This window comes from Mustela lutreola, chromosome 9 (assembly GCF_030435805.1).
Source record: "Mustela lutreola isolate mMusLut2 chromosome 9, mMusLut2.pri, whole genome shotgun sequence".
Classification (NCBI taxonomy): Eukaryota; Metazoa; Chordata; class Mammalia; order Carnivora; family Mustelidae; genus Mustela; species Mustela lutreola.
The window spans coordinates 145,460,723-145,487,045 of NC_081298.1; the positions used below are offsets into that span (position 1 = coordinate 145,460,723).

Genomic DNA, 26,323 nt, shown 5'->3' on the forward strand with positions numbered 1-26,323 from the left:
TGGATCTGCAGGCGCTGTGGGACCGTCCACGGGCACCCACAGCTCAGCCAGGCTCCTGTAAGCCAGTGGCTTCGCTGCAGACTTCCCCGCTCATGGCAGAGTGGGGCCGGCGGTGGCCTTGGCTGAGCACTGATTCCAAGGGCCAGGGATGAACACAGGCCGAGAGGGTGTGTGCCCCTGTCCACAGGACTGACTCTACCTCGTGCGTCCCGCGACCCTGGAGTTGTGAGTGAGCTTGGAAGAGCTCTGAACGCCTGCCGCTGGGCCTTGGGTCTCAGGCGGCCTCAGCTGCTCCTCATTGTTGGCCCCACCCCCGGGCGCGGAGCCCCCCCTCAGCCCCCCCACTCCTCCCCACCCCCGCCTGAAGGAAGGTGAGCCCCGCTCGCGCCAGCAGACATAGCAGGGGAGGCGGGGAGACCTGCCTTCTTGCCCGCTAACCACACCGTCCAGCTTCCTCTTCCGACGACATTTTAGGAGTATTTCATGGAAGGTGCACACATTCGTAGCAGAAGAACGTGAAAGAACAGATGAACCCAGCATGACACATCACTCGTGTTCTTACCTTAGCGGAAGCACTTTCAGATCGGGGCGTACGTCCCCAAACGCTGACGTGTGTGTGGGTCGCACGGGCATGCGCGTGTGTCTGTGTGTGCACATCCCGTCTCCGTGTTTGCCGTCTGTCCACCTGCGTCCGTCTGTCATCTGTGTGCCTGTGTCCGCCATCTGTCTTCATCATCTTTCCTCGCATCCGTCCGTCCGTCTGTCCACCCATATCTACCCATCTGTGTGCCTGTCCATCCATCCATCTGCTGTCCGTCCATCCGTCCATCCATCCTTTCTTCCATCTGTCCGTCTGTCTGTCCTTCCATCCGTCCACCCATCCGTCCATTTGTCCGTCCATCTACCCATCTCTGTACTTATCCGTATCATCCGTCTGTTTATCCATCTCTTCTCTACCCAACTATTTTTTTATCCATCCGTCTATCTGTCCATCTATCTGTCTGTTATCTTTTCGTGACATTTATCTACCCATCCTTCTGTCTGTCCATCTATTCATCAGTCTGTCTGTCCATCTATCTGTTATCTTTTCGTGACATTTATCTACCCATCCGTCTGTCTGTCCATCTATTCATCAGTCTGTCTGTCCATCTATCTGTCTGTTATCTTTTCGTGACATTTATCTACCCATCCGTCTGTCTGTCCGTGTATCTGTCATCTACAAAGACTGGGACCCAGTTCCTGTCCTCTGCAGTGCACGTGGCATGTTCTAAGTCTTGGGACACATTGGGGCTCTGAGCCTGGTCCATCATTAAAGGTCTGTACCGTTACCGTGAACGGCCATGTAGCATTTATTTGCTTAAAGTCGCCAGTTTTGTTGAACTACATTTTTATGGTTTGTTACTTGGTTTCCACATTTCTACTTCTTTACAGTTTTTCCCAAATGCCACTGTCTGTGTGTGTTGGTTATTTTAGGGCACGTTTCTGTAATCTGCGAAGTCTTGGTCTGCACCAAGGCCTCTGGTCAGCACGTGGTGGGCTTTTCCTGGTCTGTTTTTTCCCGGACACTTTTCCTGAGGACGGCTGTCCTCCGTTAGCATCGATCCCACACCTGCCACTGAGCTAATCCAGTGAGGTCGGGGTGAGTCTGCAGAGGCGCGTGGCTTGTTGCTGTGGTGGGTGGGACGCGGGGCCCCGCTCTGATGCCTGCACCGTGGAAACGGGATGCACGCACCCGCGTTTGCTCAGGAAGGACACGTTAGTCGTTACGAATTGTCTTCTCTCTGAAGACTTGGATCTCAGTTTGCCCTGAAAATGGAACCAGTCATCGATTTGTCTCCATCACTGGGCTTTTGTGGACTGGGTCTGCTGTATTTGGGCTCCTGACAGGTTCTGTCTGTGGCCTGGTATGGAATTCTGGGTTGGTCTCTACCCACGGTTGGCTTTCTCCTGGACTGACGGTCACCCGGGAGCCTGCCCTGGGAGGAGCCGCGCGGTCCTGGCACTCGGCTGTGGGAGAGGAGGGTGGTTGATGCTTGCTGGTGGTCCCGTTTGTGAAGACACTGCAGACCCTGGATTCATGAGCACCGAAGTGTCGGTCCGGGGGACAGATTGGCCCAGGTTCTTGGGATCCCCTGGTCAGACCGCTTTCATCACCCGATCAGTAGGTGACCTTCTTCTGTGTGTGTTCTGTTTAAAGACATCTGATCTAATGCAGCCTTCTAGTAAATGAACCGGGAGCTGGAGCCTGAGGAAGGCTCATCTCGTGCCCGATTTTTCCTGAGACACGTGAGGGTGTCTCGAAGTCAGGCACTAGACAGACCCCAGCACGATGCTTGGGGACAGTTTTAAGCTGCAAAGTCACCAGAATTTAGGATAAAAATGCAGACAGCTTAGTGCTCACGGGCTGGTGAGCAGGAGCCTGTGTACTGCCTGAGCGAGAAGAAGCAGGGAGAGTCCTCTTGCTCCCCGGCCGCAGGGAGTGCGAGCGTCGGCTGCCCAGGCTGCCCACCGCTCCCTGCTTGTCCCTGAGTCACTGCCAGAACCCCGCGAGGATTGGTTTTAGGGTCACAGATAGATGTTAGCGAGTGGGAAAATTCCCAGTGTGGAGCCCCCAAATCCTGAGGATTGAGTGTGTGCTCTGGTATTGTGTGTAGAGGTGCAGGCACCTGAGGACGAGGGAGGGGACCCCCCCACTGTGGACACCACAGCCCCACTCACCCCGGGAGACCTTCTCAGTCTGGCCCTGGTTTCTCAGAGGGGCTAGGACCCAGGCAGGTCCCTGCAGAACACAGAAACCCCGAACGTGTGAGTGACTTCGAAGTCCTGGCGTTTAGTTATTTAGAAACGTCCTAGGGAAGTCACTGTGTGGGGCACTCCTGGTGAGGTGCTAGGCATGGACAAGAAGCAGGCGGCCCCCGGTTTCCGACACGCTGCGCGTGGAGAGCGGGGTGACCACGGCACGGAGAGCGGGGTGCACGCCGCTGGGGCTGACCTCGGGGCTGGCGGGTGAGGAAGGACGAGTGTCCAGCGGAGGGCTGAGGAAACGCCTGGTTGGCAGGCCCGAGGTGTGCCCGGAGCTGAGATCCTGGTGCCGCGCTTTCCGGTGAGCTCATTTACCCCCGAAGCCTCGGTTTCCCCTTCGGGGGGTTCGGAGGATGTGGAAAGGCAGGCACTGGGAATGTGCTGACGCAGCCTGGCCCGGTCGATGGGTTCACCGTGGAAACTTGTTTTATCGAGTTTCTCCTGAACTGGGGGACGGCGCCAGCGGAGTTGGGGGAGTGATGGCCCCTGCAGGCCCTGGAAGGACTGATCTGCGGCGCTGGTGATGGCCGGGTTCCTCCCGCTGGTGCGGCCCTCGGGCTCCCAGCCTGCCGCTGTTCTGTGACTTTGATCGAGGGGGTGACTTGGGATTCAGACAGGAAATGCCACGAAACATAGTATTCAGTGCATTCTAGAAATGCAGTTTTCTAGACCAAACCCAGACCCTTAAAAAGCGTGAAGTTGATGGCACGTGGACAGCGCCTGCAAGGATCTGGGAACCCCTCGGTGACCGCGGGGTCCCGGCCCGCCCATCCGTCGAAGTGGCGCTCTGGCAGGGCTCTACGGCTGACGCGTGGCTCCGGGCTCGGCACAGGAAGCACAGGGCTCCGGCTCCTCCCGGGGAGCAGAAGCTGGCGTCCGTGCGCGGTGCTGACCGGAGCTCTCGGGTCATGAAAATAAAGCTTCTGTGGCCCTTGGGGCAGGAAGAGCTCTTCCCTCCGAAGTGCCGTCGAAGGAAGCCTGACCTCACAGACCCTGAGAGTGTGTGTCCCCGGAGGACAGGCTGCGGCTCACGGCAAGTCCTTGCAGCTCAGGCGTCCCGTCCGGTCTCTGCTTGCGCGAGGGAGGGAGGAGCTGGACTGGGCCCGCGGCTCCTGGAGCGGAGCAGGATCTCCGGGTCCACAGGCGGCCGAGCGGCCCTTTAACTTCCGGAAATACCGGTGCGAGTGGCGGCCCTTAGTCATGGTGGTTATTTACCGGGACACGGGGGATGTTTGTGTCGGCATGGCGACAGGTGGCTAAATACTCGTCTTGAGCATTTGTTCTTGTGCATTTTTGTTATGTCCGTGTCTGTCACCCCTCCATCCTGCCGCCCGTCCGTTCTTCTGTCTTCACGTTCACCATTGACCCGCCCCCCGTCCCTCTGCCCGCCTGTCTGTCCGTCCGTCCACCCACCCGCCCGTCCGTCCGTCCGTCCAGCCTTCCCTCCCCCGTCCAGACTCACCCGTCCGTCATCCACCCGCACACTCCCTACCCTCCACCTGCTCTCCGTCCGTCCGTCCGTCCGTCCAGCCTGTTCTCCCTCCTTCCTGGCATCCCCGTTCGCGCCGGGTGTGGGTGCCGAGACATGCGCCCCTGCTGCAGGGAGGCTCCCTGTATGGGGAACAGGCTACAGGCACATCCCGCAGTGCCCGCCGCGTGCACGGGCCTGCCCCTTCTCTCCCTCTCATGGGTCAGGGTGGGATCGGAAGCCCAGCTAGAGAGGAGCAGGAAAGGAAGTGGTTGTGGAAAGAACTTCCTGTAGACCCGAGACCCTTTCCTCCTAAGCTCGGAATGTGCCAGCTGTGAAATCCTTCCTCCTCGGGGCACCCGGGTGGCGAGGTCAGCGAGGCATCGGCCTCTCGGGTTCGGTTCAGGCTGTGTCGAGGTTGTGAGCTCGAGCCTCAGTGGTGCTCCGCACTCAGGCTGGGCTGCTACTTTCTCCCTCTCTTTCCCTTTCTGATAAATAAAAAAGGAAATAAAAATAAAAACAAGAAAGCCGAAATCCCAGTTCTTCATCCTCGTCTTTGGCCACGAAGAAGCGGATTCTTTGCGCATTCCCAGTGCCCTGCGTTTGGCAGCGGCTGCCGGGCCGGGCTCCCGGGAGGACGGCGTCCGGCGGAAAATTACGTGAGTCGTCGTGGTCAGCTCCTCCGGGGCTTCCACGCGGCCCTGGAGACTGGACAGGACCCAGCTCGGTACACAGTGGGCTCCGCATTAGGGCTTCACGTGTTCTCCCTGGGGACAGACTCCCAGGCGGCAGGGACTCTGAAAATCAGGACCGAGAAAGGAGACGGCGCCACCGCAGAGCTGCGGGTCGGGCAGGGCAGGCTGGTCATGCGGAATGACCTGGATTCGAAGGAACCGCCCCCGTCTTGTGCCTGGGAGGGGCTTCGTGGGTCGGTGTTACTGCCCTTCTCTGCAGGGTGCTGTCTGGGCCCCTTCCCTGAAGGTTTCCCCCCAGACCCGTCTGTGGGGAGCATTTCTCATGCTTCCTTCGTCCTGGGGTATTTTTTGAGTGATGGAACGGTCTCCTTTAGCACTCTAAAATGTTTTCTTGTCCAGTAATTACCTGAGTCGCATCTCTTATCTTCCTAGAACTTCATTCTCTGTGTAAGAAGCCCCTTCGGAAAGGTGTTCTCAGCCTCTGGGCGGACAGTAACTGCTGTCCCTACTTACCGATTCCATTTTCCGATCCAGTGTGGGTCATTAAAACACAGCCTGGTGTGAGACACGCAGCCAGCAGAAATCCGCTTTGGTAGGGCCTGAAATCGGTGACTTCCTGGGCTTGGTTTGTGTGGACAGAATGTGGCTCTCCGGTTACCAGGCGGTGAAGATTGGGTCCGTGCCCAGTGGGATAACATGCTTCATCCGTTGATTCTGCTGAGCTCAGAGAGCAGCTCTGTCTCCCGCTCTGCAGCTCTGCAGGAGTGATCTCCGTTAACCCCTTCAGCTGCTGAAGTCCTGGGATCCTGTAAGTAGGCTAACATCAGCGTGCCCGGGTGTGCCCGACCGTTAATTTCGTGTGCCACCTTGGCTAGGCCATAGTACCCTACATTTGATGAGACGTTATTCTAGACTTCACTAAGTCAGTGGCCTTTGAGGAAAGCAGATCCTCCTCCACAGGGAGGGTGAGCCTCACTCAAGCAGGTGAAGGCCTTGGAGAGAAGTTTGGGAGTGCCCCGAGCAGCAAGGAATTATGTCAGCAGAAGGCCTCAGCCCTCAGCAGCGCTTTCCCGGGCCTCCGGCCTGCTGGCCCATCCTGCAGATTCTGGGCTGACCAACCTTCCACAGTGAATGTCTCCTTAACATAAACACACCCTCCTGTGTACGGATCCAAGCGCGCACACGCCCCATTGGGTCTGTTTCTCTAGACGGGCCTGACCCGTGCCGTGTCCTTGTGGAGTGTCCGGCGACCGTGCTTGTCCTGCCACAGCTGGGTAGATCTGGTGGGCATCTGACCACGGTCAGTCCGTGTGCTGGCCAGTCGCTGAGGGTCAGGCCTAGTGTTGACGGCTCTCTGGGGAATCAGAGCTAGAAAATACTAAGGGACTCAGCAGTTGGCCGCGGATGCCGACACCTGCAGGCTGTGGCTGTAGACGGGTGCAGAGCCGCCCCCTGAGCCCTGTTGGCAGGCACAGAGCCCTGAGGATGCAGAGGGGGTCGGAGCGCACGCCAGGCCCGTAAGCACCCCGTGCACTACAGGGCGCCCGTGCCTGCGCCCCCCCCCGCCCACGGCCCCAGCCTCACCAGCTCCCTGCAAGGGAGAGGAGCCGGTGTGGGCAGCGGCCTCCGCTCCTGCGAATCCTTAAATGGGTTTTTTCACTTGAGTCAAAAATAGTGGAAAAACTTGGTTACTTTGTTTCGGAACATTGTTTCGAGGAGGAAGGAAGCTCCCGTTTTAGTTCCGGGTTATTATGTAAGCGAGACCTTTAAGAAGGGGTCGAAAGCGCACTAAGGACAAAACAGAAAAATCCTTGTGATTTTGCTGCCGGTGCGCTGGGCATGGAACGTTGCCTGTCCTCCTGCCCGTCCGTGTTCCTGTGGTGTGGGTTTGCTTCTCTCCGCCAGGAGGTCATCCACACTGCCGCCCCTGCAGCCCGCACCGTCGCCCTTGCTGTCCCGTGCGCTGAGCTCAGAGGGCGACCGAAGACGTCTCCTTGGCACCAGCAGCTGGTCCCCATCGGGCTCTCCCGTGCTCACCGCCAAGGAGGTCATTTTCTGTGCTTGGTCATTGCCGTGACTCCCTGAGCACCTGCCAGGAGCCCCACTTTTCGGAGAGGGAGGCCGGTCATGGTTGTCGGGGCAGGTTGGGGCGGAGCCTGGGCCCCTGGAGGGGGCTGCCCATAGTCGGGTCCCCATGCACAGAGCTCTGCCGGGACACGTGCCCGGAACGTGTGCATCGGTGTGGGGGTGTGGTCTAGTCTGGCCGGCCCCTGTGCGGTGTGGGCTCAGGGCGAGAGCGCTGCCAGGGACTCGTCTGAGTGTGTGCGGTCGGAGGAGGGAGTCCTGACCGTCGCAGGACTTGCCCGAATGGACCCCTTCTGTGGGGTTCTTGGCACATGGGGGCCGTGGGGGCCAGAATGCTGGGCCCTTCCTGCCCGGTGGTCCCCCCGGCACCCCCTTCCTCCAGAGTTCCCTCTGCCCTTTCCACTCTGGTGGGCACCGTTCCCAGCGTTGGCAGGCGTCCACCCTGGTGAGGGGCCATCTGCTGGCCCGCCTGCTCCCTCCTCTCCCAGCCCTGCCTCTCACTTCCCGCAGCTTGTCGGACTTACAGACAAAGGGACAGGGACTCAGAGAAGGAGCAGGCTCAGGCCCCCCCAGGAGGCTAAGGGGTCTGCTAGTGTGTGAGTCCTGGTCGGTTCTGGGTGGGTTAGGATCGACCCGCAGGGGGTGAGTAGCGTACACACACGTGGCAGGTTGGTGACAGGCTATCCTGCAGGGGCAGGTTGGTTCCAGTGGCTGGTAGATCCTGGGGTTGGTCGGAGCACAGAGTAATGGGGTGTGTTCCTGCCATAGGGGATAGAGCGCGCCGGGGCCCTGGATGTGTGTGGTCTGTGGTGTGTGGAGCAGAGACCAGTACTGTGCATCTGTGGAGTCGACCGTGGGTGCCCGGAACCCAGATCAGCTGTTTCAGAAGCTCGATTCAAGCCCGGCGTCCACCTCTGTCCCCCACATGGAGGCCAGAGGACGTGCCCCAGAGGCCACCCGCCGGGTCACATCCGGGCTTTGCGTCCCGAGGCGGGCTGTGCTCTCCTCGGCAGTGCCTCTCTTCGTGGGTTCTGATGTGTCCATGCCCCGGGGGATCCTCCCTGTCGCCCTGTCCCCTGTCCCTGCCTTTGCCCTGGCCCCATGCTGGGCTCCGAGAGGCAGGGGCTGGTTTCTGTCGCTCTAAGGAGGGGGCAGCTCGGGAGGCCTAACTGGCGTCCAGTGAGTCGTGGTCTTTCCTTGTTTTCTGGAGCAGTTCTGTCGATTTTGGGTGCTTCTGGAAAGGGTTTCTGTGGGCCTGCGACGCGTGTTCCCAGGCTGAGTCACAGGAGACGGTCCCATATTCTTGAACGCGTCGCTTCCTAACCGCTCCGAGCCGGGCCCGGTTCCTCCGTGTGCGCGGTGGGGACAGGCCCAGGTGCGGACGCTCGCTCCCAGGCCGAAGTCTGGAATCTGAGATCCGGCCGGGTCCGTTTGCCGCCGGTGGTTCCCCGGATCAGGGAGGGTCCTCTTGCTCTTACCAGTCAGCTGCGCTGGAGGGTCTCTGGGGTCATCTGTCCCGGACGGTGGCGGCGGGCCTAGGGTGGGGGTGTGGCTGCTCTGGGGACCCAGCTGTGGGGGCGTCAACCGCCTGCCCCAGCCGAGATGAGTCAGGACGTTGCCTCCTGGGGCGGCTCCCTCCTGGCACTGGCGAGAACAAACAACGGAACAGAAACTGAATGGACCCATGTACTTAAATTAAGGTTTTTACCAAGTTTTGTTGTACTTGAAGGAAAAGGGCACGGACTGTCTTAGGAGAACGGTTGCTCCCACGCCGGTTTTGTTCAGCACCTACTCCACGGGTGGCCGGCGATGGCCAGGCACTGGCTGCAACGCCCGGTGTCGCGGGGGGTCCGCGGGCAGGCTCAGAGCAGGGCGGGTGTCCCGGTGACCGCACGCTCAGACAGCATCCCAGATGTGAGGCGCTGCAGGAGGGCACGGGGCGCAGGAATGCTTTCCCGTCAGGCACTTGGACAGGTGCTCACGATGGTGACTCCAACTCCGAATGCTGGGTCTGTCTTGAGGAGCGAGGTATGGGGGAGCCTCCTGCCGGCCGTGGGGCTCCGTGAGCACAGTCCGAGAGCTGGGACAGCACGGGGTGCGCCTGGGGACGGGGCTGGTGGCAGCGTGTTCAGGGAGCAGGAGTGGCGGGCCCCCCCGCAGGTGCAGGCTGAGGACCGGAGGCTCTGCAGGGTGGGGTGGGGGGCAGGGAGCGGAGTGGGCTGTGACAACGGCCATCGATGCTGGGGTCCGGGCAGAGGTTTCGGACGGAGAAACCCTCCGGGTCCCGCGCTGGCGTCGACACATCCGTGGCCGGCCCGTGAGCAACCACTGCAGTCCTGAGCCGCGTGTCAAGCTGGTGTTCCGGTGTTTGTTTGTTTTTTAATGAAAGAGAACTCTATTGCTTTAATGAAATATTTTTTTTCCAGTTTGTTAGTTCTGTTTCTCATTTTATCCACATATACTGTAGTTTGTGTTTCTGAAAGAAAACACCTTCAAAAATAACCAAATAATGCGTCTAAAAATGAGCAGTGCTTTCTTAATACCGTCCAGTGTCCCATAGGTGTTTCCCTTCCCAAGTGTCTGGGTGTGCTGCACATGTGTGTGCACAAGTGTGCGTATGTGCATGCGTGCGGGACCGTCAGTAGTGGGCTCGCGGCGCTCCCTGGCTCGCCGCTGGAGGTTTAGGTGCGCTCCCCGGTGCGTGTCTTGCGGCATTTCTTACAGAGTGAACAGATTGGGGTCCCGTGGAGTGTCCGTGCCCCAGACGTTGGCGGTGTCTTCTGTGCGTGACGGGCGTCTGACCGTGTAGTCCCATGGCCGGTTGTGGGGTACGAGATCCATCCATCCTTCTCCGGCAAGTGGCTTCTTGGTGGCGCGCCACAGCCGGGTGCACGTGGCGTGTGGTGGCCCTTCCTCTCCAGGAATGTTTTGGTCGATGGATCTTTGGTTTCCTGCGACGCTGGCCAGACTCAGTCCCTGAGATGTGCCCTCAGCGGACTCTGGGCTGTTACCGCTGCCACCCCCCACCCGACTTCCGACTGTGACGCCTTCTGGGTGGACGAGAGCCTCCCCGCAGCCGCCGTGGCCAGTCTGGCTAGAGCTGCTCCTGCGGCAGGTAGGTGGGGCCTCCGTGGTGGCCCTTCTCCCAGTGGGAACAGACCGCGTCAGGGGCGTCGTGCTGCAGCGGAGTACGTGTGTGCACACACATGTGTATGCATGTGTACATGCGCGTGCACACACACATGTGCACACATTATTCTTGTTTCCCACGGATGAGGCCTGGGATGCAGGGTGAAGTTTGCTCATGCCGGGGGCGTGGTGGGCGCCCTTTGAGGCCTGTGCTGCCCACTGTGGGGGCCCTGGGTCAGAGGCCGGCGTCCAGGTCTCTGTCCCCGGAGGGCCCCAGCGGCCAGCCTGGCTGTGCGTCCTCCGGCTCCCGCCGTTCTCACCACAGCCTGCTCGGCTCCTGCAGGCCCGAGTGGGAGCCCGGCCCGGCCCGAGGGCGGGTGGACCCGTTGTCCGGCCTGTGATGCACAGACGTCACCGGGCCCAGACGCGCTTCCCCGAGAGGAGACACTTGCTTACCCCCACTCGCGTCCTGTTTTCAAAACAGGACGACTGCACATGCACGTTCCCGGAAAAGCAGGAGCTCCCGCCTCCGCAGCCGGGATCCTGTTGGAGCCGTCCTGCTGGGATCGTGCCCCGTTTCTTGGCTGTTTTCTTGGCTGCTTCTAATGAGGACGATGTCCGCCGGCGCTGTTCTCCCTGACACACTTAGCTGGAGAGAATGGATTTCATGCTCACCCAGGCAGGTCTCCGTGCCTCCTTGCCGGCCTAGAAGAGGAGTGGGGCCGCTTTCCCTCGAATTATGCGGCTGTCCTCGGGTTAACCTCTGCGTGCCGGGTTCTCTCGGACACAACAAAACAGCCTTGGGAAAAGCCTGTGGTACACAATTCTGGCTTTTTTTCCCCCCTCTTTGGGTCTGGAAAGTAAGAAAAATACTGATTTCATCTTTAAACACCCGTGGAGGAAGTTTGGGATTGTTTTCCCCCAGAGGAAACAGACACATGAACTAGTAGGTTTATTCTGTTCACGTGTGGGGGGAGGGAAGGCTTTGCGCAGATGAGCTTCGTTGCCTGTGGCTCGAAAACGGCACGTTCTGAACCGTGAAGCCTGGGGGTCTGTCTGTAGGACACGGTGGGAGGTTCAGGGCATAGGGCCCTCGCCGGGCCTCCTTCCCTGCAGCCGGGGCTCCTGGATCGGGGGCTCGCGGGGCGGCGAAAGTGACTGGTGGGTCTGCAACCCGTGAGCAGTGGTGGGCAGGGCAAGGCCGTCCTCGATGCCGACTCCCGGGGCTGGGCGAGTTGTAACCGGTGCTGCGGACGCTTGGGGACTTTTCTGCTCAAGGGCTGTTTGCAGACCACCAGCTCCAGAGTTGCCGCGGGCGTCCAGAACCCCTTCATTCTCCTGCTGGACCCCCATGCCACTGGCCCAAGCGCAGAGCTGCCTCCCGCCTCCGAATGTCCCCGCTTCCTTCACCACCCGCAGGACAGCAGGGGACTCGGGCTCAGGACAGCCACCAGGCTGCTCCGCTTTGACCAGGAGATGTCCCCACACGTGGTGGACATCTGGAAGCAGCAGCGCGGGCCGTGTGTCCCCCGTCTGAGCCTCTGCCTGCTCAGGCCCCCGGTGCGTCCCCTCTGTGGCGTCACGTTCTTGTTGGGTTTTCGTCTGCCTGTTGTCGTGGGCGGCAGGTCTGTGTGTAGCTGGGGCCCCTCTGCTTCAGGCCACATGTGGTGACCCTGTCGGGGACAGGGGACCAGCCTTGGAGGAGTTCCTCCCTTCTGCCCTGCTCCTCTGGGGTCACCACCTGGGTTGTGTCACGTAACGAGGCTCTGCCCTGCTCTCTGTGTCGCCCGTGGAAGTGTGAACCCTGAGCAACAACGTTACACAGTCAGGATCGGTTAAGTGTCGCGCGTTACAAATCCAAGTGATGGTGTTGCCTTCTGTGCGAAGGGAGTAGTGACACTAAATCCCGGAGAATTCTAGTATTTCAGTATCGTTGCTGCCTTTATACATTTACTAATAAAGGGAAACCTTCCAATACCTAAAACCGAAATAGAAACTTTTGTGTATGGTTTTCCTTTGAATGGGTCAGTACCTTGATTGAGTTCTAAAAATCAGTTTTCTTTTAAGGTTTTCTGTCCCGGGCTTCGAACTGTTCTCACTTGTTTCTGTTTTGAAGTGTATATTGGAAAAAGAAATCTGCCTGCCTTTCCTTTTTTTATTATGTACATCACTGCGTACCCTTACCAGCCAGACTTGTAAGGCATTGATCCGAAGGCTCCCTGCTGCTGGCCTTCCGCGGAGGTGGGGGACCCTGCAGGTGGTAGGGCCGGGCCTCCCCGTTCCGCAAGCGCTGGGCTCGGGGACACGGTGACAAGTCAGTGCCCGTGAGTCGCGGGCTGAGGCCTAGTCACACCCCATTTCCCAGCCTCTCCGTAAGCGGGGCCCCTGGAGCAGGAAGGAGGCTCCTCAGCCTGGAGGCCCCCCTCCCCCAGGGCAGGACCCTCCTGGGTTCTCCTGGTACTGACTGTCCACCTCCCTGATGGAGCCTCCCTCACCCCGTCCACACCTGTGAGCCACGACAGGCCTTCCTGCTGCTTCGGAGGCGCAGCCGGCGAGGGACGGTAGCGGGCCAGGTTGTAGCCCGGCCCGGGAGCCTCTGTGAGCAGCATTATCCGGGGGTGAGCGGTAGCCACGCACGCCCTGGTCCGTGGGATGCAGACACGCAGTCCAGTTACCCACTTTCTCTGGGTTCTGGGCTGAGGGCAGGCCGCATGGAGCAGGAGGCCCCTGGCCGCGTCTCCCCGTCTCCGGGGCTGCCGGCCGAGCAGAGGGCGGTGCTTGCTTTTGTCTTGGGCCTCCCGGCGCCCTTGTCCGGGAAGCAGCCCCCACGTCTGCCGGTTCCTGTGCGTGCCACCCGGAAAAGGGGTGCTCAGCCTGCCCTCTGGGATGGGGGGACCAGCAGGGCTGGAGAGGTCCCGCCCGGCAACAGGAGCCGTCAGAGCGCTACCGCGTTCTACAAGCACCGTCCGCAGCGGCGCGGGACGGAAAGCGAGTCCATGGGCTGCTCCTAGACTGCACCTGCCACAGCAGCCCGGGCCTCCAGCACCTGGGCGTCCGGCCACCCTAGAGTTCTGGAAGTCGGACGTGGGTTAGGCCCTCCTCCTGTCCTGCCGCAGGCTCTTTGCACGTCAGGGCGTCGCGGCCAGGGCCCTGCATGGCCGCCGTGTGGCAGCCGGCCTGGTTGTCTCTGTCGGGGGCGGCCGGCCTGGTCGTCTCTTGTCCAGAAACACCTGCTTGTACGCGTTTCATTACTCTGCACTGGGTTTCCCTTTGCTGACCTGCATTTTTTCTTTTATGATTTTAGTAGCGTGGGTAGAGAAGGGAGTTTGTGCCTTTTCCTCACAGACAACATGGGCCTCCCGGTTAGCGAACCCTTGAATGCGAATCAGGGTCCGAAAGACCTCTGGAGGCAGGACGGATGGGCCAAGATGAACAGGATGAAATCTGTGTCTGCGCTGGCTTCGAGTCATGCTTCAGAATCGCGCCGGTGGCCCCAGGGAGGACCGACGGGGAGGGCCACGCCGAGTCAGCCCCCGAGCCTCCTCCTGGGACGTTGATCACGTACGGTGACGAGCCGGAGGGGCTCAGTGGGCCTCCTTCTCCGCTCGCCTGGGGATTTTCTGGGCTGAGCCACCCTGGGCCACCCCTCGTCCTGCCTTCGCTTGCTCGCGAGGACGCCTAGAGCCTCCTTCTCTGCCTCGTCCTGTCTCCTCCCTGCGTCCGTGAGCTCTTTATCGCCGCTGTTGTGTGTGCGTCTGTGCTGCCTCTAATTATCTCTGAAAGAAGGTAGAGACGGAAGCCAATGAACGGGATTTATCGTTGTGTACAAACGTTCCACGACTGTAGCCAGGCTCCTGTTTTTTCACATCTACTCAGGAAATACTGAATTAAACTGTATTTTTAAAAGATTTTGCTCATTTGTTTGAGAATGAGAAAGGGAGCGAGCGAACGGGGGAGGGGCAGAGGCGGAGGCAGAGGGAATCCCAAACAGACGTCGAGTGGAGTGTGGAGCCCCACACGGGCGCCGTCTCAGGACCCCAAGATCACAGCCTGAGCCAAAAGCAGCCGTTGGAATCTCAACGGACTGTGTCGCGGGGTCGCCCGTAAGTCGCCCTTTAGAAAACGTGAGCTGCGCACGTGCGGGCTTTAGGGGAAGCGTGAAGGGAGAGGCCCCATGAAGCACAGGCCAGAAGGCCCCAGACAGGCGCTCGGTTCTGTCTTCGGAGAGGGTCGAGTTCCCGCCCAGGTGGTGCCAAGCTCTGTCCGTCTGTCCCAGCGGAGGACACGAGGGTCCCGGTCAGAGACAGATGCCCTTACGGCTTCCACTCGGCAGCCGGCGCCGCGTCCTGCTCCTGTGGTCCCTGAGTCCTCGAGTCCATTGGCCGTGATGTGGGGCTCTGCTCCGTGGGGGCGGGAGCGCTGAGCCTGGAGATGGCCTTCAGGGCTAGGGGGGCAGGCTGCCCTTCGACTGCACAGGACATGGCCTCATCCTTCAAGACTGCCAGCTGCACACACTGCCCCAAGGGGTGGCCCCAGGGCGAGCGGTCTGTGCCACATTCTCAGGAAAGCCTGCGGAAAGAGGCGGGCTTGGGGTTGATGCTGTCCACGCTGGTCAGCCTGTTCTGGGGAGGGCAGTGGGCTGTGGGAGCTGTGTTTGAAGATGGGCACACGCACGCCAGCCTCAGAGGTGTGACGGGTCTGTGCTCACGGGCTCCGTCTGCTGAAGAAGAACGTGCAGACCAGAACCTGCTCTGGCACAGGGAGTGTCTCCTGCGGGCCCCAGGAGTCTCTCTCTTCGCCCCCAGGAGCTGGGACGGTCCCGCCGGACTGCAGGGCTCCTCGTTGGCATTGCCCACGGGCCGCTGTTTGTCCTCCTGTCGTGTGCTGACCCCCGCCGCGCTCTGCTCAGGGGCAGACCTCCATCTGTCTGTGCTTTCTACTCAAGACCTCCCTCCATCTCCTGAGCCCCAGCCCTGCCTCCTTGAGCCCAGCCAGAGGCATGACAGTGACGGTCCCATGTGGGGAACACGTCAGGGCCTGCTTCCCTGTGGGGTCACGTACTGCACTGTCTCTGTGGAGTGACCAGTCTCCAGCAGGTGCACAGCACATGTCAGCGCTTCGATGGGTGACTGTCCTCTCTCCCAGCAGTGCTGCTTGCGGGAACCTGTCCAGAAATACTACTGCAAAGATCCACATGCTACTACCAGAAAGGTAGTCATTGCATGCTGTTCATAACTGCGCAGACTGATGGCGGTCCGTGACCCCTGAGGAGCCCAGCAGTGAGCACAGACGGGGCCCCTGGGGAGCGGGAGAGAATGAACTGAGAGCTTACTCTGGGGAGGGAAGTGAGTGAAAGGCGCAGGTGCACGGCCTGTGGCTCTCCTGCTAGAGAGGAAGGAACCGGAGCCCGCGGCAGTGCGCGGGGAGAGCAGAGGGTCCGCTGTGAGAGGGCGGGGCGGAGGCGCCCCAGTGAGCTTGGGGGACGGCACTGAACCACGGGCCCACAGTGGTGTGCACCAGGGAAGGCGCGGCGGGCTGTCCTCAGAGACAGCTGGTGACGGGTCCACGTGCCTTTCGGGAGGGTGGGGCCCTGAAGAGGGGCTGCTCGTGTGCAGGGCTGGTCCCGGCTGCCTGCTGCTCTGCGTCGGGGTTCTGAGTCTGTCCCGGCACGTTTCTCGTGAAGGATCCCGTCAGCGCAGGTGCCTCCTGCAGTTCTTTGTAGTTACGCGGCATAGATGGTCTCTAAACAGATCGTCGTGGCTTTGCCCAAAGTGGTCTCTGCCGTTGGCACCAAGCCTGGCGCAAGTTCTTCCTTTTCTGCACACCGGGGTGCGGTTTACCGACCGGAGTTCGGCGTGCCCTGTAATCACCGAGCTGCAGGAATCCACCGAAAATGACGTGTGTCCCCACAGGGCCGCCTGACCTGGTCTTGGAGGCCACATCCGGCTGCCTGAGCAGACGCAATGCCCTCGCAGGACAGGGACAGCCTGGAGGACGAGGGCATCCGGTGGGCGCGGCCAAGGAAGGGGTCTTGCCGGAGAGCGGGGGTGACGTCTGGGTGCTAGGAACGGGTGGCAGGAGTGGGCCGTGTTGGGTCCTGAGTGACATGAGATCGTCCGATGGGGCCGGGCCTCTCCGTGTGGGGGCGGGAAGGAGGAGCGAATGGTGGGCAACTCTGACGGAAACCGCGGGTCTGACGGAAACCGCGGGTCTGACGGAAACCGCGGGTCTGACGGAAACCGCGGGTCTGAGGAAACCGCGGGTCTGAGGAAACAGTGGGTCTGAGGAAACCGCGGGCCTGACGGAAACCGCGGGCCTGAGGAAACCGCGGGCCTGACGGAAACCGCGGGCCGACGGAAACCGCGGGTCTGACGGAAACCGCGGGTCTGAGGAAACCGCGGGTCTGACGGAAACCGCGGGTCTGGGGAAACCGCGGGTCTGACGGAAACCGCGGGCCGACGGAACCGCGGGCCGACGGAAATCGCGGGCCGACGGAAATCGCGGGTCTGACGGAAACCGCGGGTCTGACGGAAACCGCGGGTCGGAGGAAACCGCGGGTCTGACGGAAACCGCGGGTCTGGGGAAACCGCGGGTCTGACGGAAACCGCGGGCCGACGGAAACCGCGGGTCTGACGGAAACCGCGGGTCTGAGGAAACCGCGGGCCTGAAGGAAACCGCGGGTCTGAGGAAACCGCGGGTGTGACGGAAACAGTGGGTCTGAGGAAACCGCGGGTGTGACGGAAACCGTGGGTCTGAGGAAACCGCGGGTCTGAGGAAACCGCGGGCCTGACGGAAACCGCGGGCCTGAGGAAACCGCGGGTCTGAGGAAACAGTGGGTCTGAGGAAACCGCGGGTCTGAGGAAACAGTGGGTCTGAGGAAACCGCGGGTCGGACGGAAACCGCGGGTCTGAGGAAACCGCGGGTCTGAGGAAACCGCGGGCCTGACGGAAACCGCGGGCCTGAGGAAACCGCGGGCCTGAGGAAACAGTGGGTCTGAGGAAACCGCGGGCCTGACGGAAACCGCGGGCCGGAGGAAACCGCGGGCCTGACGGAAACCGCGGGCCTGACGGAAACCGCGGGTCTGAGGAAACCGCGGGTCTGAGGAAACAGTGGGTCTGAGGAAACCGCGGGTCGGACGGAAACCGCGGGTCTGAGGAAACCGCGGGTCTGAGGAAACCGCGGGCCTGACGGAAACCGCGGGTCTGAGGAAACTGCGGGTCTGAGGAAACAGTGGGTCTGAGGAAACCGCGGGCCTGACGGAAACCGCGGGCCTGAGGAAACCGCGGGCCTGACGGAAACCGCGGGCCTGACGGAAACCGCGGGTCTGAGGAAACCGCGGGTCTGAGGAAACCGCGGGTCGGACGGAAACCGCGGGCCTGAGGAAACCGCGGGCCGACGGAAACCGCGGGTCTGAGGAAACCGCGGGTCTGAGGAAACAGTGGGTCTGAGGAAACCGCGGGTCTGACGGAAACCGCGGGCCTGACGAAAACCACGGGTCTGAGGAAACAGTGGGTCTGAGGAAACCGCGGGTCTGAGGAAACCGCGGGTCGGACGGAAACCACGGGCCTGAGGAAACCGCGGGCCTGACGGAAACCGCGGGCCTGAGGAAACCGCGGGCCTGAGGAAACCGCGGGTCTGAGGAAACCGCGGGTCTGACGGAAACCGCGGGCCTGAGGAAACCGCGGGTCTGGGGAAATCGCGGGTGTGACGGAAACCGCGGGCCTGACGGAAACCGCGGGTCTGACAGAAACAGTGGGTCTGAGGAAACCGCGGGTCTGACGGCAACCGCGGGTCTGACGGAAACCGCGGGTCTGACGGAATCCGCGGGTCTGACGGAAACCGAGGGTCTGACGGAAACAGCGGGCCTGAGGGAAACCGCGGGCCTGACGGAAACAGAGGGTCTGACGGAAACCGCGGGCCTGAGGAAACAGAGGTTCTGACGGAAACCGCGGGCTTGACGGAAACCGAGGGTCTGACGGAAACCGCGGGTCTGAGGAAACCGCGGGTCTGAGGAAACCGCGGGTCTGAGGAAACCGCGGGCCTGACGGAAACCGCGGGTCTGACGGAAACCGCGGGCCTGACGGAAACCGCGGGTCTGACGGAAACCGCGGGTCTGACGGAAACCGCGGGCCTGACGGAAACCGAGGGTCTGACGGAAACCGCGGGTCTGAGGAAACCGCGGGCCTGACGGTGCCTCAGGGGCAGGAAGGGAAGGAGACCCGCGGTCAGCTTCTGGGTCACCTGTCCCGGTGGCTGAAGGTGCTGATGCTCCTGGAGGAACTCAAGAGGAAAGCAGGATCTTGGGGGAAGAGCGTGGCTTTGGCCAAAGATGGTCAAGTTCAAGGGGCCTTGGGGCGTCCTGGGGGAGGCCGGTGGTTCCCTGTGCCCGGAGAGGCCAGGTGGCCCCCGTGTCTCCCCTACTTGTTCACGGACAGAGTGGGAGCTGCTGTCCGTTTCTCAGGGGAAATGCTGGATTTCAGCTAGCAGAGGCTGTGGGGTTCGTGGTCACCCAGGGTCTGTAGAGTCTGGTCCATCCCGCCCCTGGCCCCGCTGTGACCAAGCAGGGAGCAGCGGAGGGGGCACAGGGTCCCCCGCACGCGCTAGGCCTGCTCCCAGGGGGTCGCGTCCATGCCGGGCCAAGGCCCAACGTCTCTGCTTCGGAGTGGACGTGGCGTGCAGACAGCTAGGGAAGGCGCACACCATGCGGGCGCACGGATAACGTTCAGCCCTAGGATGGCGGAAGGCTGTACACACTCAACAGACACCGTATCTGGGATTTGGGTTTTGATGGTTTCTGGAGCTAGTGGGACCGGATGCTTACACTCAGGAGTTCCCCAGAATTAATGCTAAGTGTTGCCCCTTCCGACCTCGAGGAAGTGCGGGGCCAGAGAAACCCTCTCGACGTGCAGAAGGGCCTGGAACAACCGTGGAGAATCAGCAGGATTCTGCGAGGGAGACCGTTCAATACAGAAATCGATTTAAACGTTATATCAGGGGGCGCCTGGGTGGCTCAGTGGTTAAAGCCTCTGCCTTCGGCTCAGATCATGATCCCAGGACCCTGGGATCGAGCCCCGCATCGGGCTTTCTGCTCTGTGGGGAGCCTGATTCCTCCTCTCTCTCTCTCTCTCTCTCTCTCTGCCTGCCTCTCTGCCTGCTTGTGATCTCTCTGTCAAATAAATAAATAAAATATTAAAAAAAAAGTTATATTAGAAAGGCTAACAGACGGCAGCGCACCAGGCAAGAAGTTTGAGGTGATTCGCTTTGTTTTAATGTTTCCACGATTGCAAACTCCTACCAGAAACCCTACCAGAAAAAAGCGGAAACAAGAAACTGAGCACCTGGAGGCTCTGGGACGCAACATCTGTCAGCGTCCCGTCACGTCTCACAGCGGACCGCAGAACGGCCACTGGTTGGAGCCGGAAGGGGCTGCCCAGCCAGGGGTCTCTCGTCCCCTCCCCCAGCTCACACTTTGGGACCTTTCTCAGCAACATGGCCAAACCACTCGGCCACATTCAGCCAAATCGCAAAAAAAGGTATCGGAGAAAATCAAAGGGAATCATTAAAATTTCTACCATGAAGTTCACCTTGTAATCTTTGGTGATTTTTAAAAGAAAACGCTTTTTCCTATTCACTAAAGTGACACACGTTTAAATTTACCTTTAAATAGAAAAATCAAAATAGAAATAGGAAACATAGAAAATGATTTGTCCACAAATTCAAAATTACACAGCACGTCCTGTTTGAGAACCGGAATTCAGTCGCATTTAAGCCTGTCTCAGCGTCGGAACTTGACCAGTGCTGCTTGTCCGACGAGGTCGCGAGAACGACCCTGTTTACTTCTCTGACAGCGAGCGTGTGCACACGCGTGCGCCGGCGAGGGGGCGGCGGCATCTCAAGCTGGCTCCCACTGAGCACGGAGCTGGGTGCGGGGCTCGATCTCACGGCTGAGATCACAGCCTGAGCAGAAAGAAAGGGTCCGGTTCTCAACCAGCTGAGCCGCCCAGGAGCCCCCAAGTGACTCCGGACGAACCGTGGGGCGGGGCCGTCCCGTCAGCCGCCCCCAGCAGGGCTGAACCGCCTTCTCTGCACAGGCTCCCCGGCGGGGCCTCGGCTGCCCGTCGTGCTGCTCCCCGTGAGTGACGTGGGCCTCCCTAAGCCTGACCTGTCTCCGTTTCTGAATGCGGGGATTTCTTCTAACCTAACGCGAATTCTTCTCCTTCCTGCTTCCTAAAGCCGACCACGTTTATCTTCCTGTCGTGTGTTAGAAGCCAGACCTGGCGGACGTGGACCGTGAAGTTCCCCGTGGTCTTGCTCTGAAGTCACCGTGTCCAGGATCCCGGGACTCCCCGCCCTTTGGGTCTCCTCGGGGCGCCGCTCCCTGTTGTGTGCTTCCGGCATTCAGGGAAGGCGTCTGTTGGATCCTTCAGGACCCCGAGGGGAGGTCACGGTGCTTGTCTGCAGGAGGCTGGATGCTGTAGGAGCACTTCGCACAGACATGCTCTCCGGTGGTCCCGTTCTAGAGGGTTAGACATTCTGTCTCCCCAGGCCTGCGCAGACTGTATTTCCAAAGTTACAGAATGGTGGGTGCTTAGAGTATAACTTCGTTAACTGGCTTGCATTAATCAAAGCTTCGTGTCAGCGATGACCGAGTGCCAAGGACCTGACGTGCGGGAGTAGCAGACATCTGCTGCACGCATGCGTGGGTGTGGACGCGTGGGCATGTGCGTGCAGATGCCATGCACGTGACCCCACACACATGCACAGGGCTGTAAGCACACACAGTCACACACGTGCACGCGCCTGTAAGAACGCACGCCGTCACATGCGTGCACACCACTGTAAGCACGCGCGCCATCACACGTGCACACACCTATAAGCACACGCACCGTCACACGCGTGCCCACGGCTGCCTCCCTAGCATCACTGATGAGCAGAGTTTCAAACTTCACCTTGCTCTTCCTGGAGAGATTATTAAAACTCTGGTTCCCAGGCCCACCCAGAGTGTCTGAGGCTGTAGGTTTGGGGTGGGGCTCTGAATTGGCTGTTCTAGCATGTTCCCAGGAGATGCTGTTGCTGCTACTGACCCAGGGACCCTGCTGGGAACAGTGCTTAAGAGAATCCTCACTGTCACTGAATTAATAAACCCCTCCCGATACTTCCTGCAGACTGGGAGTCAGTTCAGGTGGAACACGGCCTCTGCGACCTGTGGTTAGGACTTGGAATTGGGATTGGGTTCCTATTGGAAATGCACGACATCTGCCTTCCCTGGGCCTGTCTCTCCGGGCCCATGGCCACGTGGCCTCCGATCGACTCTCCTGCGGGTGCTCCGAGGCCCACGGTCTCTCGAGACCCCTCAACGTGTACAAGGTTACAGTGACCGCACAGGTGCTGTCCCCTGCGTCCTCAGACCACGTACTTCCCGGCATCCTGCTCTCAAGGTCACGCTGTTTTCTGCCCTATGCGAGAGGCTGAGTCTGTGCAAGGACTTCCCATGTCAGCTGTTAGTGTGCTTCAGTTCCAGAATCTCCGTTGGGTTCCTTTTTTAAATTTTTCTTGGCTCTGTTGGAAAGCGGGCCTCTGTGTGCCCTCTCCCTGGCTGGGTGGGGTGTGGTCTTCTCTGGGGGTCTGCAGGGAATCCGGGAGGGGCCTGGTTGCTGTCCACGCATGTACGTTCAGACGTTCCGTTTAGAGAGACTGGCTCTTACACCGACTTTCTGTAACTATCAGCTGTGCGCGTACGGCAGCGCCTAACCCGTGTACCGGTGCGTTAACCACGCTGAACTCCGCTCGCCACCCCCAGGCTGTTCACATCTGGCGTGTGTGTCCCCGCACCCCAGGTCTCTGCGAGTCCCCCCTGCCCGGGCGCTCAGAGCTGGGGTGCGGCGGCCGCCAGGTGCGGCCTCCCTCCATGCCTTCCCGGGGCTCCGGGCACGGGCCTCACACCCGCAGGCCGGCCTTGCGGCGTCCGGAGGTGGCCGAGGCGTCTGTCCCTCAGTGGCCTGCTTGCCAGGTTCCGGGGCTTCCGTGTGCTTCCCTGTGTGTTGGGTCTGACAGGGAGGCGGTGTCAGAAGCTGACTGTGCCCAGCCACCGTCCTTCCTGAGGACTTGGGGCCTGGCTTCTTGGTGGTGTGATGTCCCGGCCGAGTGTGTTGTGCGCCCGCACATGTGGCTGTCCAGTTCCCGGATGTCGTCTCCACGTAGGCCCAGGGGGTTCTGTCCGAGTCCCGGGCGAGCCCGCGTTCGTCCCACGCGAGGACAGAGCTTCCCATCACCTGTGTTCATGCTGCGGCTCAGCTAGCCCGTCTGTGCCCCTGAATCGGACCCATTTCCCACGGGGGACGCGGCCTCCGGAGACACCCACCCTCCTCTTGGGGACATGATTTCGGTGTCTTGGCAGCCAAACCGCCGCCGTGTCCTCACTGTGGATACAGATCAGCTTCTCCTGGATTTAAGAGCCACAGGTCGGTGCAGGGGGCCGCGTTCCCAGAGAGCGTGCTGGTGGCTCTGGGGACCGGGAGAGCACAGGGTGAGGGCCGGGTCCACCGCACAGGGCAGCTGGGGACCGACACCTGGGGCCTCCGCTGCCCTGGACCCTGACCCAGAGCCCAGAAGCGGATGCCCCGAAGTTCCACATTTCGTTTGCTCGCTCCTAAGTCGACACAGTTCATTTTAGTGACTTAAATACTTTCTGAAAAGCCTTTTCTCACACCATAAACTAGAACAGATTGTTCAAATCATTTACGACGCTTGAGTTGGCTCAAAATGGTCAGATTCCTGAAAAGTTTGTAAACATCAGGAGAGGTCAGGAGGGAAGCGTCACTCCTGACGCAGACCAAGTGTTGCTCCGGGAGCCCTTTCTTGGTTTCCCAGGGCTGCCTGCGCAGAGCCTCACGCATGGAGCTCCAGCAGAAGTGGTCAGTTCACAGGTCTGGGCGGCAGCCGCGGTCGAGGATCCGGTCCTTCCAGGGCGCTGGGAGAGAATCACTCCGCCTCCCCTACTCCCTGCCTTGGTTGGACTGTGGCCGGATCTCCCCCTTCTTTGAGGGCACCAATCCTGCTGGAGCAGGGCCATCCTCATGCTGCAGTGATCTTGTTTTAAGTAGGCGTCTCTGCAGAGACTTGTTCCACGTCCACTCAGTGGCACCGAGTTGGGCTTCATGGGCATGGGGGCCCCCAGTTGCTCCCATAGTAACCCTGGGACTCCATATTGTGGGGGTTGAGCCTGTGAGCAGGGAATCTTTTTTTTTTTTTTAATTTTAAATTTTTTAAAAACTTAAAATTTTTAAATTTTTAACATTTTAGTGTTCCAGAATCTGTTGTTTGTGCACCACACCCAGGGCTCCATGCAGTCGGTGCCCTCCACAGTACCCACCACCAGGCTCCCCCAACCCCCCACCCCCTTCCCTCCAAAATCCTCTGTTTGTTTCTCAGAGTCCACAGTCTCTCATGGTCCGTCTCCCCCTCTGACTTCCCCCAATTCAGTTCTCTCCATCTCCCCATGTCCTCCGTGTTATTCCTTATGCTCCACAAGAAAGTGAAACCAGGTGATACTTGATTCTGTCTGCTTGACTTATTTCACTCAGCATAATCTCTTCCAGTCCCGTCCATGTTGCTACAAAGGTTGGGTATTCGTCCTTTCTGATGGAGGCATCATACTCCGTAGTGTATATGGACCACATCTTCCTTATTCATTCGTCCGTTGAAGGGCATCTTGGTTCTTTCCATAGTTCGGTGACCGTGGCCATGGCTGCTATAAACGTTGGGGCACAGATGGCCCTTCTTTTCACGACATCTGTATCTTTGGGGTAAATACCCAGGAGTGCAATGGCAGGGTCATAGGGAAGCTCTATTTTTGATTTCTTGAGGAATCTCCACACTGTTCTCCAAAGAGGCTGCACCAACTTGCATTCCCACCAACAGTGGAAGAGGGTTCCCCTTTCTCCACATCCTCTCCAACACATGTTGTTTCCTGTCTTGCTAATTTGGGCCATTCTCACTGGTGTAAGGTGGTCTCTCAATGTGGTTTTAATTTGAATCTCCCTGAGGGCTAATGATGATGAACATTTTTTCATGTGTCTGATAGCCATTTGTATGTCTTCACTGGAGAAGTGTCTTCATGTCTTTAGCCCATTTTTTTACGTGATTTTCTGTTCTGTGTGTGTTGAGTTTGAGGAGTTCATTATAGATCCTGGATATCAGCTCTTTATCTGTACTGTCATTTGAGTGTCTTCCATTCCATGGGTTGCCTCTTTGTTTTGTTGGCTGTTTCCTTTGAGCAGGGAATCTTAAGTTTTCCAAGACTCTTTGATAAAGAAAGTGGTCTTTATTTACTTTTCTGTGACTTTCATAAATACTGCATTTATAGACTAATTTAAAATGATAGATTTCAATTAAATTTACAGCTCTTATGTTTCTTACTTTAACTGATAGATTTTAGTTCGGGGGTAAGAATGGACACGTGCGCACCTTCTGCCCCTGAGCTTGTGGCCCCGGAGCCTGGCCTCGTTCCTGTTCCGTGCAGGGGCCCCTCCACCTGCTGCTTCCCCCCATGCCGCCAGCAGCCGCGGGCAGCCCTATCTCCCCGTGGACGTGGCCTCGTGCTCTGGTCTCCCCTGGGCTGCTCAGGTTGTCCCTCTGTCCGCGAGAAACCAGTAGCTGTGCTCCAGCACACATGTAACCATCCCCAAGAACTGCGTGGAAGTGCGGCGTTTGGGCTCACATGCTGGGTGTGTGGATCTTCTGGGTCACCGGGAGCTCTAAACTCATCCAGAAAACATTGCAGGCAGTTCGCGGCTGGACCCCCGAACTCCAGCTCGAGAGACTGTGGAGAGGCTGCCAAAAGCATTTTCGCTCTCCTAGAGCCGGGGCTGTACGCGCCGGTCGACGCTGGGTTTGTGGGGGGAGGCCTCGCTGACCCTCAGGGTCAGCAGAAGGTGGGCGTGTGGTTCGAGGAGGTTTCTCTCTGCTGTCGTCCCAGCACACTCCTGAGACGTGGTCTCGCCGCCGTCATCCAGATGAACCCTCACTCGTCCCACTGGCCTCCGTGAAGGCACGACTGGTCCAGGAACTGGGCTGTGGGGTTCCATTCCTTACGTGGCTCAGCGTCGTGCCGGAACTCAGTGAGAGGACACAGCACCAGTGACGCCTGCATATTTCTCTGCATAAATGCATTTCTTGTTTGTGTTTTCTCCCCTAGGGATCTGCGCTTTAACAGAATCAGGGAGATCCAGCCTGGGGCGTTCAGAAAGCTGAGAAACTTGAACACGTTGTAAGTCACATTCTGTTGGGACCCGGCAGGAAACAAACCTGGGGTCAGCCCCGGTTATCTGTGGTCGGGCAGGAACGGGGGGCGTGGACACGGGTCGCTAGAACAGAACGTGTGCATTGAGATGTCAGGCGTGGAACCTGAGCTTGGCCACTGTCCTGTCTTGTCTGACATCGTGGACCTATGTGGGTCCCTCATAAGTAGGTGTGACCCAGACCCCGTGGCCGTGTGTCCTCTTGTCTTTCTGTGAGTGCCTCGGTCCCAGGCTGGGCCAGACCCTTCACCTTGGTACGAGGTCAGGACCCATTGCAGGGGGCAGGGGCCGGCGCTTCTCCTGGCTACGAGGGCCCGGCAGGGGTGGGGGCGCCATCCCTTTGGGCACCGATGCCTAGTCCCAGGGATGGACAGATGAAGGGGACAGGCCTGATGGGCGCCCAGAGGTTCTGCAGCTGACCTGGCCTACCGTCCTATCCAGAGCTTGCCAGGACGATGGTGTCTCTGGCTCTTTGCTCCCGAGGGTGGCTACTGGCACGGGGGATGGGTGGGGCGCTGGAGCAGGATCGGTTCTCTTGCCGTCCTGGGAGCCGGTGGGGGAAGCGGTCTGACCCTGGGGAGACCACCCTGCACGTCCACGCTGGCTTTTCCCTCAGCCGAGGTGGGCAGTCCGGCAGACGGCAGGACAGAGAGACACTGCTTTGCATCGAAGCGGGCATTTGGTCAGTGTGTAGGGAGGGGCATGTCGTGCGGTGACAGGGACACCGGCCTCCCGAGAAAGCGCGTCGTCCCAGGGCGAGGGCTGACCCACTTCGTGTGCGTGGGGTGCTTGGCCGGCGTCCAGGCCGGGCTCCGCGCCCGAGTCGTCTGGCGACCTTTCCCAAG

At 59.8% G+C, this 26,323-nt stretch overlaps 1 protein-coding gene across 2 annotated transcripts in view; it reads left to right on the top strand.

Annotated features, from left to right (window-relative positions):
- Positions 1-26,323, top strand: part of PXDN (peroxidasin) — a 69,553-nt gene that overhangs the window by 7,784 nt on the left and 35,446 nt on the right. For both annotated transcript variants that reach the window (XM_059132793.1, XM_059132794.1), the window contains exon 2: positions 25,376-25,447. In XM_059132793.1, the coding sequence (XP_058988776.1) occupies positions 25,376-25,447 (72 nt within the window). The remainder of the gene's footprint in view (positions 1-25,375; positions 25,448-26,323) is intronic.